General features: G+C 39.7%; 2 protein-coding genes across 6 annotated transcripts in view; both read right to left on the bottom strand.

Annotated features, from left to right (window-relative positions):
• The window catches only part of Ercc5 (ERCC excision repair 5, endonuclease), a 34,877-nt gene extending 34,142 nt beyond the window's left edge, over positions 1 to 735 (bottom strand). The window contains exon 1 of the mRNA XM_021197723.1: positions 313 to 735. Within this exon, the coding sequence (XP_021053382.1) occupies positions 313 to 400 (88 nt within the window). The 5' untranslated portion in view covers positions 401 to 735. The remainder of the gene's footprint in view (positions 1 to 312) is intronic.
• A 2,791-nt stretch (positions 736 to 3,526) lies between these two features.
• Bivm (basic, immunoglobulin-like variable motif containing) overlaps positions 3,527 to 18,149 on the bottom strand; it is a 25,375-nt gene continuing 10,752 nt past the window's right edge. For 2 of the 5 annotated variants that reach the window (XM_029538244.1, XM_029538245.1), the window contains exons 3-10: positions 16,946 to 17,072; positions 15,890 to 15,985; positions 15,326 to 15,430; positions 15,017 to 15,111; positions 10,657 to 10,789; positions 8,944 to 9,030; positions 6,562 to 6,658; positions 3,528 to 5,610 (exon numbers count right to left, since the gene is read on the bottom strand). In XM_029538244.1, the coding sequence (XP_029394104.1) occupies positions 5,317 to 5,610; positions 6,562 to 6,658; positions 8,944 to 9,030; positions 10,657 to 10,789; positions 15,017 to 15,111; positions 15,326 to 15,430; positions 15,890 to 15,985; positions 16,946 to 17,072 (1,034 nt within the window). In that variant the 3' untranslated portion in view covers positions 3,528 to 5,316. Of the gene's footprint in view, positions 5,611 to 6,561; positions 6,659 to 8,943; positions 9,031 to 10,656; positions 10,790 to 15,016; positions 15,112 to 15,325; positions 15,431 to 15,889; positions 15,986 to 16,945; positions 17,073 to 18,149 lie in introns of all 5 variants that reach the window. The other 3 variants (XM_021197724.2, XM_029538243.1, XM_029538246.1) reach the window with 2 other exon arrangements.

Genomic DNA, 18,149 nt, shown 5'->3' with positions numbered 1-18,149 from the left:
CCCCCCCCCCCCACACACACACACCTCTACGCTGACCTTTCACACAGAATAACTTCTCAGATGTACAGTACTACGGAGCCTGACGTTATACCAAATTTTATTATTTAAATCTCTTCATTCTCCACGACAACTCTGTAGTCGCTCTGCTGTGAGAACTAAAACACGGGGGACACAAAATGGGCCCGCCTAAGGAGAGTAGGCCTGCAAGCTGGATAGGCAGACACCCAAGCAACCCCCAGCACCAGGTCCCGGACGAAGCCCAGCCGCCGAGCAGGCGCTCATCCGGCGCTCCGAGGCCGCCTTTAAGGATACCCACGGCCAGCACCTTGCCCTCCAGCGCCTCCGGGCTGACCCGGTGGCCCGAGCACTCCAGCAGCTTCCACAGCCCCTGCACTCCCATGGCGCAGGCGCTCGCTCGCTCGCTCGCTCGCTCTCAGCCGGGCTCGCCGGGCCTTTGTTTCCCGTTAGGATAAAGGACGCGCCCCGCACCAGCACGCAGCGCCACCAGCTCACGCAGAGCCCACCGCTCTCCGCCTGGAATCCGCTGTCACCGGGGCTTGAAAGAGGAACACGGCGCTGACGCACTTCCGGAGCGGACCGGGTCTCCCTAAAGAACAGCGGAAATTAAATACGGTGGGAGGAGCTGAAGGGTTTCAGCCCCAGTGTGGGCGCGCCTGAAAGTACTGAGAAAGCAGCACCGGGGGACGCCAGCGCCAAGCCTTCCTCCTGTCGCGATGGATTTCTCCCGCTGACCACACGGACTGAAACCTCTTGGCTTCCAAGTGAACGCGAGGGTTGGGATTCCCGCGTTGACACTTGACACGTAAATCCCACTCCCGAAATCAGTGTGGGTGGCGATTCAGTTTTGAGTCAGTGCCTCTGTTCGACTGGCTGTTAGGAGGAAAAGGTATTTGCACACGTTGGCCTTCTTAGTGGAGTGAGGTCCCCTTTGTACATTTTCAGCATCAGTCTCCCCATTGATTCCCCAGCTTTGCCGATTTGGTGCCAAGTATTGGGTTCGACGAGAAAAGAACGGAAAGATGAATATCTTGACTCTTGTGAAGGCAAATAGTTGCACAACGGGCAGTAACTAGGTGGCCTCCAGCATCTGAAACTTTGAGTTCCACAGTTGTGAGAAATGACTTGGGGCAGAGTAGAGCCAGGAAAAGACACGGTATGCTCATTCTAAATCGAATGCAGCTTTTAAGGCCTTACTATAGAGTTAGCTCTGTAGAGATTACGTTTCTTCAGAATTTCTTCTCCGTCATCTGTAAGCAGTACAAAAGAACAATCTTTTACCGAGCAGAGTTAATATGGGTAAAGCACTTAGCAAACAGTTGTTCAATTTTGATGGACAGTATTGTAATTACATTTAAACCCAGTAAAAAGATTGATAGGAAATAATAGATAGCCCGACGTGGTATCATAAATATCTAGGAGATAGGCGGGAATATCACAAGCTCAAGACTCACATGGCCTTGTCTAAGAAAAAAGAGGGAGGGGTAGAAGTAGATAATTTCTGGGGGGAAAAATCATTTACAGCAGAAGTCTATCAGAAGTCAAGTTTTAGCAAAAACGTATCTATGTCCAAACAGGTGGTTACAGTAGCCGTGTTTACTTGACTTAGTGCCAGCTTATTTTCCACTGGGTATAAGTCTCACAATGCTTTTAGCATTCCCTCAATGCAAAATTACAGACTTTTGCATTTTACTAAAGTCGTATTTTGATGAAGGCAATTTAATTGCCTGTTTAATTTTTATCACTTCCAGCAGTAGACTGTAAACGTGTTGAAACTGGTATCAATCTTGATGAGTGTTACAACCCTTACTTAGTAGTTCATAGCGGGAGTTCATAAATGTTGCTTAAGTGACCTCTCAAATCTCCGGCCTGATGCTCCCCAGGACATTTTCCATCCTGTGGAAAATATTTGGAGTAGAGGTCATGCAGATGATAGTTCAGATCTTAGCTGGACCATGGAATTACTATGTATTTAGGTCAGCATCATATTGAATTCAAAATTCACATATTGAATATAAGTACTGCAGAATGTGCCTGTATCCAAAGTGATTTTTAGAAAATGATTGTCAAAACAGTAAGGCCATTAGGCACCTAAGGGCACATGAACCAGAATTTAACAAAACCATTTCTGTGTCTGGCAGAGTCATGATCAGTAATAGACCACAAACATGAAGATATGTCTAAGTCCATGGATGTGATTTCTACCTCATCATAGACACATAGAGAGACTATTAGGGTAGCCTCTGATCCAGTATAACTGCTACCCTAATAAGGAGGACTTGGAACATCATAAAGTGTGCCCACAAATAAAGGAAAGGCCATGGGAGGACAAAAAGGGTGACCATCTTCAAGTCCAAAAGATAAGAAACCAAATGTGCCAAGACCTTGTCTTGGTCTACATAACTGTGAGGAGAAAAAAAAAATGAAACAAAACAAACTTGTTTTTAAGCAACCTGAGTACTTTATTATGAAAGCTAGCAAACTAAGAATCTCTATAAACCTAGGCAAGATGCTTCCCCAATGAAAGCCTCAGTTTTAGCTGGCACAGGTCACCACCACCAACAGCTGGGGCGCTGTTCTGATTTTCCTATGGAAAGGACCTAGAAAGTGATGGCATTGAAATCAGGGCTTTTGTTTTGTTTCTATTTTTAAGTGAAAGATTGGCAAGGTAGAAATGCTAAGAGTGAAACTGAGTTAAATAATGCCATAGATTCTGGAGTGGTTGCCTACGCTCACTCCATGGCTGAAACAAAGCAACCTGGGAAACCCTTCAGTTGCTATACCTGCTCTCTAAGCTGGGGTAAACCCCTGTAACTGGAGCAGTGCGGGAAGGATTAACAGCTTCTATAAATGTGGTGGTTTCAAAATACTTGGCCCATGGGAAGTGGTACTCTTAGGAGGTGTGGCCTTGTCAGAGGAAGTTCATCACTGGGGGTGAGCTTTGAGGTCCTATTCTCAAGCTCCCCCTAGTGTGGAAAAGACCCTTCTTCCTGGATGCCTGTGGAAGACTGTCCTCTCCTGGCTGCCTTCCGATCAGGATGTAGGACTCTCAGCTCCTTCTCCAGTACCATGTCTGCCTGCAGGTTGCCATGCTGATAACAGACTAATCAATTAAAAACACATTTTCAGAATAATAATTATGGCAAGCATTTAAATAGCTTTTCAACTACTATTATAAATACCATACTCATTAGCATAACTGTTCTTCCAAATCACTACCAAAGAGGACATAATCTCACAGGTAAGACAACTTGTAATTTCTGAGCCAATCGGTATCCTTCATTAGAAGATCTATGAAGATTTCTAAGACAGGTTGACTAACAAATCCAATAGGAATATTACTAGTTTTCAAAAGGAACTTTGCAGGAACTCTTACCTACATACCCTGAAAAAAAAAAAACTCCCACTGAATTCAAACATTCTGTGCTCTAAGTAACTTTTAAATGTGTAAGCTTAAGTTTTAAGTGGTCGTATGTCTGTCAGTGATTTTAATAAAGCATATAACTAGTATACAGGAAATAAATTCATCTTATTTTCCCAGCTGTCACTTTGTTCTTAAGGTTTATATTTTATTTTGCATTTGTATTCTTTCCTCTTAGCTCTTCAAACCTATTTCTTTGAAATACTCAATTGAACTATTAAAAACAGTTTATATTGAAAATATGCTTGAATCACAAAAATTCCAACCTTGTTTTTTTGAAATTAATATAAGAAAATTTCCAAATCACGTTGTGAAGTGTTAGAGAATCGGTGTTCAAGTACTTGAAAAGTAGCAAGCATGGAGTGGAAGTTAGTGACTTTTCACATTGTTTCAGAGACTATAAAAATTGTAAGATGTTTCTTATAACACTGATTACATGGAATTAACAAATTATTATATGCTTCACACGGTTACAAGAATACACTCTAACTTAAACATAGACATTAAAATTGATAGGATTAAAAGTAGAAAACAAAACTTTATTTGATGAAAACATTTTCAAAGTTCCAGTGTGAAGTAACAAAATCAACACCTACAAATCTTTCAGTCCTTTACATTTCAAGCTAAATAATCTCTTCAGAAACAGGACTATTTTGTAATTCTGTAGGCTAAACATAGATGAGTGGATAGATGGATATGAAATTCAAGAGAAAAATGAAAATTTTTTTTAAAAAGTCAAAATCTGAAACCTCCCTTTGAGGTGTATTGCAATGGTTCCAACATACTCAGCACCTTGTAATCACCAAGTTACTGATTTGAATCCTGGAATAAACCTACGACATGAAATAACAGCATATGAGTCACACCTTGGCAGCAAAAGGAAAAGAACAGCAGCTAAAGAGGAGCTCAAGTATTGGATTCACACTTCCAAAATATGTAACACACACTTTAAACACCTAATTGCTTGGATGTTTCACAAAAGGAAACGGCTCAGAGTTGAAAATACAAAGTTTTCCTCAGAATGAGCTGGACATTGCCAACATGTCTTCAGTGTTGTTGTTAACACATGACTCCATTAAGAAACAAGTCAAATGTGACATCTCACAGCACATATTACCGTGGATATAGAAACTTTGGATGCCAAGTGCTCTGTAACTATATCCCTGAAACAAGGTTTGTTCTAGAACATCAGACTTCGCTCCAGACCTATATTCTTCTTGTAACTATTTCACAACCACGTGCCAAGTCAAGAGTATCAGGATCAATGACCTAAGTCACCCATCTGCACCTATTAGAAAATGTCAGTTTCTTGAGTATTTTCTGCTTCTTTTTGGAGAATCCTGAGAGTTATTCAGGAAAGCAACAATGTGAGGTGTATACTGTTAGCACTGGAAGAACAACTAGACTAGAAAGATAATTTTAAATTAGTTTTAACCATGAGCAAAAACTAGACCTTGACCACCCCCATTTTTTAAGGACAGATGATGCCTTAGGAATTAAAGTATCTGTAATAAATGACTAGGGGTCAAGTTTCAATAAATTGCTTCATGCTTAAGTAGTTCAAGTTTCGATGCTGTTAAGTGCATTTTGTTTTTGCTTTGAAGCCGTTTTGATTGTATTGGATTTTGTGAAACCCTTTGTCCAGATTGCTTATCTACTTTTAACTTTAGAAGGGCAGAATTCTGTGCTTACCTGCCTCTATATTTGAAGCCAACCATAGTAATCCTATGTAGGCCTTTTTAACTAGAGAACTACAGGGTATGTTTTGTAACAAAATCTGTTCCTATTGATAGACTTAATAAAACCAGCTGATGTCCTAATGCAGTCCTGTACATAACAGCTGTGTGGGTAACACCAGTGGCTAAGTTTTGGCATGGTCAGTCATTGCCATTATAATCTCTAAAGCTGTGGTAGCCACTGTTCCTTCTCTCGTGGATGCTAGACATATTCTTCCATGCTGAGTCCTGGTGGAAACTTGCACTGAAGGACCTGCCCAGGCGCCCATGCTGCTTCTTAGAGATATTGTCCTCACTCTCAGATTTGGCAATTCCCGGGACATGTGTGGGATGTTGTGATTCTTGTGTAATGGTTCCAAATGGAAAGTTCCAAAAGCCAAATCTTTGCCAACTGAGTCTCTGGAATGCTATGATGCAATGCAAATTTCCTCCAACCTAAGAAGGAAAAAAAGATGAAGACAATAAAGAGGAAATAAGTTTGTAAGTTTGTGGGGTCCTTATTGACTCCCTTGAGGTGATGGCGTTATTCTTCCACATATCTGAAAACACTACATTTCTATTCTGCTTTATCAGAGCACACTAACATACTCACCTTTCCCAACAGCTGCCTTTACATTATAACAAAGCCCTTAGGGACCAGAGCACTTGTGTCCCATATGCCCCTCCACAGCCTAGAGTCAGCATAGTCACATCCTCATATTCCTGACTCACAAATTAAAATCATGCTTTTCCTTTGCTGTGTGTGTAGTCTCCTCTCCTCAATTTGACTAAAATCCTATCCTATTCCCTCCCTCGTGCGTGTGTGTTTTCACGAGACTTTTGAGACATAATCTCAATAGCTTAAGATAGCATGAAAATCCTCTCACCTATGAGCTGACATTCCAAGCATGTGCTACCACTCCCAGCTTCCTTCACTTATAGCAAAAGGTTGCCTACTCAATCTATATTATATCTGTTTCTGAAAGCTTCTTTCTATAGTCATGGTTGAACACCTGGCTCTGTCTTGTGACCATAATTTACCCAACTTGGGCCAAGACTATGGAGCTCAACCAAGGCATGTTAAGTCTCAATCTATACCTGAGAATAAAACGTTGAAAGTTATTGTGCAAGAAATTTACATTCAGATAAAGCACTTAGTACAACACAGCCTACATAAGAGTGGTTAGCATTCTAAGCCATTCTACCATTACTGCAGTACTGGGTGTCATTTCCTTATGACTATCCTTAGCTGGAAGTTTAAAGTTAGCCTGAATCCTTAAAACAATCTTACTTTTCTGACTAAGGTAGTTTTGAACTTGGTTTCTGTTATTTACCAAGACAAGATTATTAATAAAATATTGCAAGCTAGTCATTCGACAAGTTACTTCCATGTAGTAGTATTCTTACCTTCTTTGTTTTCCGGAACTGCAGCCCCCTCTCTAGATGTCGGATATCTAAGAATTCTGGATTTTGAGTGTTTAGATCAGTGACAATATCTGCCCATCTATAGTAAGAAAAAAGGACAGTTTTCTTCAGGTCCAAAGTACCACTGTAGTAATGCTTTTTCCATGAGCAAGCTGCCACAATAATTGGTGATTATTCTCTTAGGTCAGCATTGTTCCATCAACTGGACATTAAAAGCTTCTTTTTTGTGTGTAAGTGGTTATCCAATTACTGTCAATGTTCTCAGTTTATAACTGGTCCTATTCTTATATGTCAACATACCAGATAACACCTGGCAGGCTAAAGCAGTGGCATGCTAAACTTTCTATTATACTCAAGTCAATTTATTTTCTTATTGGGGGGCCAGAATGGGATGTGGCTTTGTATGTTGTATAAGCTGGCCTTGAACCCCTTGGTTTACAGGATCCTTTTGCCTCATTTACCAATGTGCCACTGTGTGCCACATTCTGAACACAATTACTAATAAACGATATACTAATAAAATGTTTGTGGAGAAAAATCAAAGCACGTTTTATACAAATAATAAGTAAATTTGGCAAAGATGTGAAAATCAAGGTCTATATAGTATAATCAGGGAGTTCTTTTTCTTTATATTAGCAGCAATAACATAAAATGAAATTTTTAAATCAATTTACAATATGAAGAATCATTTAAAGGACATGTATGAGGTTTTTTTTTTTTAAATCAAAATCACTGCTAAAGGAAATTAAAATTCTGAGTATGTGGTGATACAGTCCTTGATGTTAGCTTGTAAGAGTCCATGTCATTATGATGTCAATTCTCCCTGAACCACACCATGAATTCTCAGATTGTGTCAGTCTGTGTGTATGCACAGGCAGTCGTGAGAAAGAACAAAGCTGTGTGTCAGGAGCCATCGCAGGACAAGCTAATAACTAGCAGGTGATTTTCCTGAGACCTGAAGGCAGGCTTAGTACTATTAAAAGGAACAACCCTTTTGTCTTACAAACTTGGGTTTAATTCATTTAGCATTAAAATGGTAGAGGCTTTTTCTTTCTCTGTGCAATAAATATTGGAGCTCATGTTTCATCCAGAATAAGTGAGTTCTTTCTGCACTGATGCTTGGTCTTTTGCTTCAAATGCATATGTATGTATGGATGTGTGTGTGTGTGTGTGTGTGTGTGTAAGTATGTAATTGTGAGAATGAATGCAAGCTGGATCTAACTGGCTTGAATGGATATGTATAAATGTGCATGTGTGAATCTGCATATGAATTCATGTGCATTTATGCATATTTCCTTATGTAAAGATTTTCCTTCTGCGAGCATTATTCTCATCTCCTGGTTCAATAGAAGTTTATTGATCCAAAGGGAAAATTCTTCCCCTGACTCTCTTAGGATCTTTCTGATTTTCCCCTTTTTTTCCTAGATAGCTTTCATAGGTAATTTTTTACAATTTAGTAATAAATGCTATAAACACTTTTCAAAGATTCCCTTTTTCTTCCTGGGACTTCTACTAGCAGGCTGAAAGTTAGAGCTGTGCAGTTCCTGCTGAGATAGGACAAAGGCCACTTTACTTACTCCCCCACTGTTAGGCTACAGGTATCAATCACCTAAGCCAATGGCTTTTTACTCTCAGAATTAGCAAGAAAGTTTTTAGGACTTCAGAAGCGATCACCAGCATTTCAGTATAGTTAGAAAGCTAGAATGTCTGGAGTCATTCAGTCTTTAAAGCCATACCAGAGTCCTACTCTATGCCCTGTCTCAGCAGGTGTAGGGAAACAGAGAAGGGGGGAGAAAAAGAGACTAACAGGGATGAGGGGAAGACAGGCAGGTGCATACACATGCCATTCTGTATGTCTGGAGTTTGGAAGATAACTATCAGCAATTGGTTCTCTCATTCTATCATGTTGACTCCTGGGATCTAACTTAGATCATCAGGCCTGCATGCAAGCACCTGTACCTGGTAAGCCACCACACTAGTCCTAAAGATTTTATTTTAATCAAATATGCATCAGGACTTTTAGCAGAAATGAACCAATTCTAAATTTTTTTAGAGAAAAAAATTCTTAATATGTTACTTATATGGGAAAGCAGACAGAGAGAGAGACACACAGAGAGAGACAGAGATAGAGAGACAGAAAGAGAGAGAGAGAGAGAGAAGAAAATCACTTATGTGGTAATGGGGAATAGAACTGGCTAGCTGTGGGGTTGGAGAGAACTATAATGTAGCAGAACTTTCTGTGGCAAGACTGTACCACACGGATATGCACATATATCTACAGGCATCTAGTTACACAATTTTGATCCATTCTTTCAGTGAAGGAACTATTACCCCAATTTAAGAAAACATAAAGGCTACTAAAACCTTTTACAGTGAATGGCAGGATGTTTTCTACTTGACTCTCCAATTAAAATCCAGTATTCTACTTCTTGTGAAGAGAGGGGCCCCCTGCTAAAAAGAAAAATACAATCACAATCAGCTTCATAAATGGCATTCACTCCCCCCAGAGAACGCTGTGTGAACTAAAATACACTGAAACTCAAAGATGGCTTTGTTAATCTAGGATGGATATGAGCACTTAGCTTTGGTCCCGTTCTAGAAATTCTTGAATTAGGTTTGAGCTTTATTACTTCCATATTCAAAATCTAGGGTTATAAGCATTTTAACATATCGCCCCCCTGGATCAGAGGAGATGAAAGAAAAAAAAAATCAGATGGTTCACAGGCACAGGCATTCACTGGTGAAGCCCAACTATTAAAGGGACAGAGCAGTAGAAGTCAATGCATGTTTTACATTTGGTAGGTACCCGAAGGAAGGTAAAGGTTGGAATCATCAAAGAAGTGCAAAAGTGCTCCTCACTCCAGAAAGTGAACAGAGCATGTCCGGAGTTGGAGAGAAAGCAGCTTTAGTCTTGCTCCTCGTACACAAGTAGTACTCAGCCTCCTGATTCCTCCAACTTCTGCTCACCTGTTTCAGGTTCCCATAGGCACCACATCCAAGGACCTTTGAGTGGGACTCCAGGGATCCATGGCCTCCAGTACATAAAAACCCTCCAGTCCTAAAGGCAAAGCCTTGTTCTCCAGCCACAATCTGGGCCTTCACTGAAGAGGTAACTTCCAAGGGCCTCCCAATCTTTTCATCCTCCCTAATCACTAATCTCAGCAATCCACGTGTGAATCAACCAGCAGATCAGTGGGGTAAGACAGTCAGGCCACCTGTTCTTAAAAATGACCTCCGTTTTCAGGTCCCTTATGAGGAACTTGGTAAAGAGAATAACATTCAAACTCAGCAACCTCTCAGCACATAAACATCTCCTTCAAAGAGACAGAAGTTTATGTGTGTGTGAAAGCATGTTGTTCAAAAAAAAAAAATACAAACTGGATTAAGAAAAGCAAGAAGCAAATATAACCAAGAAGATTAGAGATTTAGAGATGAAACTGGTCCTGAGCTCCAAAATCCTAACAATTCCTCAGTTCTTCACTATGAGCATGGAAGGTGCCTTTGGGGGAGGGGGTGGGTTGAAGAGAACTTTTTTTTTTTTTTTTTTTTTTGAGACAGGGTTTCTCTGTGTAGCCCTGGCTGTCCTGGAACTCACTTCGTAGACCTGGCTGGCCTCGAACTCAGAAATCCGCCTGCCTCTGCCTCCTGAGTGCTGGGATTAAAGGCGTGCACCACCATGCCCAGCTAGAAGGTGCTTTTTAATGTACTTAGTTGTAGCATTCTTGATACAAGGACATGTAAGGCAATGGAGAGAACACGGGGCATAGCATGGGAAGGCCCCTGCATCTGTGTATAACGGTCATAAAAGTGGTACATCAGATGGCTATGGCCATAAAAGTGGTACATCAGATGGCTATGGTCATAAAAGTGGTACATCAGATGGCTTTTTCTTACAATGACTGAGCAACAGCTTTGAAGTGCAACGAGCCCTGCAAAACATATGCACACCCAGTTTGAATAAAACACATTACCAAGCTTCCCGATTTCTAAGAGACTAGAATTTGTTTAATTCCCAAAGTTACTTTGTATATCAAATTTTCCTAGTGATGTGCCTTTATCAAGCATGGAAGTACTTACCTGAATGCTTTATTAGCTTTCACAGGGGTTGCTTCAAAGCCAATTGGACAGAAATAATGATTTTGGCAATGATAGATATAAGCCAGTGACTCGTCTTTCAATCCTCGGGTCAACTTTGATAAGGCCCCTGGAGCTACAAAGACAAAACCAGACAAACTGAAGAACACAAAGCAATGTCCGCATTTAACACAGAGGACTAGTTAAGGTTAACACAGAGGACTAGTTAAGGACTAAAAGACAGAATTTGGAATACACTGGAATTCTGAGTTTCATCGAGGGAATGAGAAGCTACCAATGTGGGCAAAAACATGAATTAATTTACTTTTAGTTTTAGATAAACTCAGTAGTAAAGCAAACGTCCTTGCTTATCAGAACTTTCTAAGGATATACCAAGTTGTCTAAGATATTCAATGATTGTGTAAAACCCAGTAATTGCACAATCACAGTCTTAGCTTTTCTGCTTGTGGGCATCCCTCTCTACCAGCGTCTGCATGAGCATGCCCAAGTGAAACATATGTGTCTATAAACTCTCACACTTAAACTAAGTCTGCAAAAGAATTACAAAAGAACTTTAAATTAGGTTAAATTATAGTCATTCTAATGTCTGGATGAAACATCTACATCCAATTTAAAGTTTATTAATGCATATGAATAAACACAAACCTTAAATAACAACAAACTACAACAATGGTGTGCATGCATACACACACACACACACACACACACAAACACACATGCATGCACTTGTGTGCACTTGCCACACAATAACACTCACACCTGCCACATAATAACAAATATTGTCATTGTATTGGTTCGTTTTTTGTATCAACTCCCACAAGCTACAGCCATTTGAAAGGAGGAAACATTGATTTAGAAAATACCTTCATAAGATTTGGCTGCAGGGGAGCCTGTACAGCATTTTCTTAATTGGTAATTGATGTGGAAGGGTTCAGCCCACCGTGGGCAGTGCCATCCCTGGGCTGCTGGTTCTGGATTCCATTAAAAAGTAGTCTGCGCTCCATGGGGAGCGGGCCAGTAAGCAGCACTCCTCTACGGTCTCAACATCAGGTCCTGCCTCCAGGTTCCTGCTTTGACTTTGCTCAATGGACTGGGATTCAGGACACACCAGCCAAATGCCTCCCTAAGTTGCTTTGGTCATGGTTTTCATCACAGCAATAGAAACACTAAGACAATTGTCTTTCTACACCTGCATCACACAGATCAAAGGCATCAGCTCCGCACTCAGGCTGGAGTTACACAACTGTTTCTCCTCATCTGTTTCCCATCACTGTAATAGCTGTCAAATGATTTCCAAAGCATTAGCATAAGAATCACAATTTCATCAGCACTCAGTACTCAAAGCCATTAACTGAGATTTCATTAACTTCCATTCCTGGAAGAACTTAAATTATTCATTAACAAGTAGTCCATTAAAACTGGAAACCCTAAAAAAAGCAAGCTGAAAGCCTGCATGGTGTGTTCACAGCGATCGACTTTCTGACCACTGAAATGACCACCAAGATCTGCTAGTCAGTGTTGCAGCAGCTCCACAGAGGCAGCCTGACTGCCTCACAAGGGTTTTGGGGCGGGAGTTCAGGGCAAAATCAGAGAAACGATCACCTTTTAAAATAAAAGACAGTGCAGCATTACTCAGAAGGCAGTTACCAATGGAAATGATCTGTGATAAGAAGACAAATATCTTGCTAAGAGAAACTAGGTTCAGAGTATAGTTCACCCTATAACAGAGGAAACCTAAAAGCCAAGTCACAAAGCAACTACCTCCAGAGCTGTACAGCAAACAGACAGGATGTGGAAAAAGTGGTAAGAATTAGGTTCAGAGTTGAAAGGAAAGGACAACTTGAGCTGCCAATGTGTTCAGCCCCCTTTGGCATTATAGCTCTCACTCCAATACACTGTCAGCACCGTACATTCTTTGAGATGGTTTAGGATTAACTAGTCCTTCTGCAGAAGAGCCTTAGAGAACTGAGAACACATTTTTATACACTGAAAGTCAAGGGAAGATTCTGGAACTATGATAAGTAATCAAGCAACATGTCATTGCCCTGCAAGGCCCCTCTCCATTTGACACCTTTTAAATACAGCAGGCACATGAGTCCAGTTGATGTTGGCTTCACATGTGATCAATACTATGACGTTTGGTCTGTACGCAAGCCTCGAGAGCTCCCGAGGAGGAAAGGGGCATGACCACACTGCAGGTTAAAGAAAACTACTCAATATGAACTTGAAAAATACCAGAGATGAGGAAAACAGTAGCAATGTGCTGTATACCTGAGATGTGCACAGGTTTTTTTTTTTTTTTTTTGCTTCATTTAAAGTGACTATTGAGGGCCCCAGTGGCACTGCGTTCATCAAAAACCTGAGTTACTAAATCCAGGTAGTGCAGTTCCCAAGAACACTGAAAGCACACTGTGAAAATCAGATCTACCTCAATGGAAAAAAAAAAAAAGGTAGGTTTCAGAGTAGTTACTAAATAAGCAATACCAGCTGACCATGGTTTTAACCACTGAAGAAACCATTGAAGAAAGCCCCTCTTGGCAACTCTTCCAAAAGAGAGAGTATGGACAAAATGAGGGAGGGAAGCAGAACACCAACGCTCTACCGACCTGCGTGTAACCATCGCTGATGTGTGTCATACACAGAACCAAAGCGCTACTTCGGATGGCCTCTATGGGCACTGAGCAAGACATTTACATTCAAAAGATAAAAGCCACGATCGTACATCCCAAACACCAACTGACAGAGGCCAATGGATAGTAGCACATGAGGTAATAGGATTCCTGGGCTAGACTGTCCAGGGACATTTCAGAAATGGTGCCAGGCTGTGGAGGTGGGAGAGGGTTGGGGAGAGAACAATTGGTAAAAGATGTTTTCTTTAAACTTTATTCCCGGAAACCTGAAGAAACTACCATCTTGCCTTTGGATAAAAAGGGAGACAAAAAGGGAGGGGCTCAGAAAGATGGCTCAGGAAGTAAAGGTGCCTGCTCTCAAGCCCACTTGCCCAAGTTTGATCCCCAGAGCCCAAATGGTGAAAGGAGAGAACCAACTCCCCCAGGCTGTCCTTTGATCACACATGAAATAAATACACGTGTAGATGTCATTTTAAACCTTATAAAGGAAAACAATTTATTCCACTCTATAAATAAAAGACTGGGCATATGTTTAAGGATGTTTAAACAGAGGTAAATGAAATCAGAGTGTGCCAGTGCCAAGCAGCCTAACATATCCTAGTCCATTAGGAAACTGAATAACACCATTCATATCCATCCACTCGTTGTATAAATAACTCAGGAACAACTGGAGGAACCAGGACCATTAAAAAGTAAACCAAGTACTGTTGTTCTAAAGACCCATACACTAAAATCTCTAACAAAATTACGCTCCAAAACATAATGGACAGCACAGTTGATCAAAAAAAAAAAATCACAAAATTTCTGAATACTAATCCTAAGTCAATACTCAGGAGCCCTTTTGTTGTTTTATTACATTTTATTAATTATTTTATATTTTTATACTTTGAGAATGTTGTTAAATTCACACGACTACCTATAGTTTCTCAATATCCTGTATTCTTTCACATCAATCATCCATCTTTACATCCACCTTTATCACCTTTGAAGCTGAGGTTGATCTTTAATCCTTATCACAATACCCCATTGCAACAATCTTAAATAAAGTCTCCCACTTCAAGGAGAGTCAGAAAAGTTTCTTCTTTAACAGCAGGACCTTACAGCAGCCTGCTCCATAAAGTTCAAAATTTATTGTGACCATTTATAAGTTAAAATCATTAAACAATACAAATAATTCAACTAGTAGATAACAAATAGTCCTTAAGTTCAACTTCATTAATGTGTCTGTTAAAACCAAGACTTTGTTTACAACAGAGTGTTGTCACTTCCCAGTTTGTTACCCTGCTGTTTTGTGTATTCATTTGACCAGTCCAGCATCACATGTCCTCAAGTGCTCTCACTCTGTTTTAAAATAAACTCCAAGCTTTTCCCTAGAAGTGAACACACACACACATGCACACACAAATATAACAAGTCCTAAACCATACAGACAATGTGTTAAGAGCAGTGTTTATAAACATGCTTTAAATTTCTAACATCTACATAGAAACATCAGAAGGGGTGAAAATTGACCTGAATACTGAAAGTGCCCTATATATTATTATCATCATGATTTTCCTCTTAAAGAGGTATGAAAACATCAGACTATTAAAAGTTAATTTGACATTCCAGGAAAAAACATGACCAGTTTCTGAGATATACTCAACCTGAAAGTTTATGTGTGTGTGTGTGTGTGTGTGTGTGTGTGTGTGTGTGTGTGTACTCTCACCTACCAGTTTCTCCAGCTGTTTTGTTCTTTCCATGGGGTTTATATAGAACGTAAGAGCATCCTTTCACATGAAAGTGGTCATTAATTTGTCTAAACCATCTGAAATTAAGAAGAAGATTTGCTCATAGCAATAGTTTCATAACACAGGCTACTGTCCTAATTGTACAGAAACCCAAGCACAGCCCACACATGGGATATCTTAGGGAGCCTGCGACCCAGCAGCAAAGTCTATCTTGTACTGTCCCCAAACACTACAGAGTTATCACTTCACAGAATTAAAGTAAGGTGTTGTCCCTAAGTGGCAGCTCCGTACCTCATGAGTGTTGTATTTCCAGTGAAAGGGCCAAACCTAATATCTTCAAATGGGGGTTGGAAGCCCAAAATATGTAATGCTTCTTCTTGGGTAATAGGTGGGAGACTATAAAAGAAACATTTCCTTTCATTTCACAGTTCCAGTCAAATGCAAATAAAATATGCCCCAGTGTTAGTAATATATAGGTTTAGCTTAGAAACAGTTTTAGCAATATTTTTCATTTATTTTATTGAAAAGAATACATGCAAATATTTTAACCTGAAAGGCTTATAATAATACACACAATTTTTCTCAGTTTGTCAACTCTCAGACACTTTCCATTATAAAACAGGTACCTTAAAATTCCTTTTTTTTTTTTTTTTGGACTTCTTAAGACAAGGTCTCTATATAGCCCCAGATGTCCTAGAATTTATTCTGTAGACCAGCCTGATTTCCAACTCATAGCAATCTGCCTCACTCTGCCTCCTGAGTGCTGGGATTAAAGGTGTGCATCACCATACTCAATTTCCTTCACAGTACTTTCAAAGATGGAGTTTGGTGTTAGTAGTAAACTGGAATACTTACTTCCCAGCTCCCATTATGCTGTATAAGAAATTCCAACAAGAAATCAATGAGGAGATACCACATGAAGTCTTGTACTGTGGTCGGCTTATGCAGTACCTGGGAAATCAAACAGTATTCTTCACTTGAATGAATACAAAATATGCAGAACAGAAATAAATATCTGATGGGTGATTTAAAATGTGACCATAATACAAACTTTAATGCAGTGTAAATCATTTTTTGTTTAAAGTATCTCCTACCTATTAAACACATAAAAAAATGCATGAGTGTAAAAAAATCATCTGTTTTATCAAGAAGAGCTATATCATGGCTAGCAACCTACTAAAGTATGTCTTATTCAAACCAAGAAATTTTGATACCAGCTACTCAAATTTCTATGTCTCATTTGAATAGGCCCAGCATCATTTGCAGCTTCTGAGATACTGGAAAAGCAAAGCAAATCGCTCTCCTTTTGTCAAGAGGTTCAGAGATTCTTCCCAGACCGAAGCACATCCCATGAACCCCTGGACAGAAATCCCCAGAACAGAACTGTCACCGGGGACCTAAAAGGGAAACACAAAATCCTCCAGAGAGAGACAGAGACAAAGAAAGAAAGCTGGAGACTCTAAATTGAAACTCATGGGCCATGACAAGCAAGCATGTATATGATGAACTTTTAGAACAATCTACAAAGTGCCAATTTAGTCTGAAAAGTATACATACAAGAAATATTGTTAATTTTACTACATATGGCAATAATTTAAATAGCTGTAAGCTAGCAATCACTTCCTATAGAATTAGTCAACAAAAGAACAACCAGGTAAATGACTATTCCAAATTGAAGTATCACCCAATGGAGCTTACCATTAAGAGGGATCACTGAATGAGACTGACAGCCAGGCTGAGCTAAACTAGACTAATTCCAAAAATCGAAAATATACCTAAAGTATTTAGACATAACTTTGGAACTAACAGTGTTTATAATTAATATGATCTATTGACCTATAATCAGCAAAATTAATATTGAATTACATATTTTTAAGATCGGAAAAAGTAAAAACTGACATGGCCACATACCATCGCCTAAGGTCTAACACTTTGCGTTGTTTAACATCATCAAGAGGAGAATAGTGGATACATTCCCTCTGATGCCGCCCTTTTTTATCCGATGGTTTCTTCTTGGAAAATTGTTTCTTTACATTGCCTACAGAACAAAGAAATAATACAAGGAATGTTCAGATAAAGTAAAACCCATGCCAGAAGAATTACAGACAGAATTACAACAGAATTAGAGGACTGGCCATGCATTCTGAAAATGGTATCTGCAAATGTCTCAAAGTAATACCTGTGCTTTCTAGAATAGTCCTCTTCTCTAGAGAGAAAGCAGGAAGAGAATTAAAAATAATTTAAATGGTATTTCCTATCAAGATCATATCCAAGTCCAGAGCTAGACTCTTAGAGCAGGTTAAAATAACATGATAAATAAAATGGACTTTAGAATATGGTTTAGAAAAGAGAGCTACATAATTGTAGCTCTAAATAAAATCAAGACTTTGGGGCTGGTGAGATGGCTCAGCGGGTAAGAGCACCCGACTGCTCTTCCAAAGGCGCAGAGTTCAAATCCCAGCAACAACATGGTGGCTTACAACCATCATTAACAAGATTTGACTCCCTCTTCTGGAGTGTTTGAAGACAGCTACAGTGTACTTACATATAATAAATAAATAAATCTTTAAAAAAAAATCAAGACTTTGATCAAAATAAATGTTCTTTTTGCATTCAAATTTTTCAAAACAAAAATGTTTTATAATACCTCCTGAATTAGAAAATATTATCACAGGGGACTAATATCCAATATATACAAAGAACTCAAGATGCTGAACTCCAGAAAATCAAATAACCCCATTAAAAAATGGGGTACAGAGCTAAACAAAGAATTCTTAACTGAGGAATACCAAATGGCTGAGAAGCACCTGAAAAAAATGTTCAACATCCTTAATCATCAGGGAAATGCAAATCAAAACAACCCTAAGATTACACCTCACACCAGTCAGAATGGCTAAGAGCAAAAATTTAGGTGACAGCTGATGCTGGGGAGGATGTGGAGAAAGAGGAACATTCTTCCATTGCTGGTGGGATTGCAAGCTTATACAACCACTCTCGAAATCAGTTTGGCGGTTCCTCAGAAAATTGGAGATAGTACTACCAGAAGATCCAGCAATACCTCTCCTGGGCATATACCCAGAAGATGTTCCAACTGGTAATAGGGACACATGCTCCA

The sequence above is a fragment of the Mus pahari genome, chromosome 5 (genome assembly GCF_900095145.1).
Source record: "Mus pahari chromosome 5, PAHARI_EIJ_v1.1, whole genome shotgun sequence".
NCBI lineage: Eukaryota > Metazoa > Chordata > Mammalia > Rodentia > Muridae > Mus > Mus pahari.
This window is presented reverse-complemented; position numbering and strand designations above follow the sequence as displayed.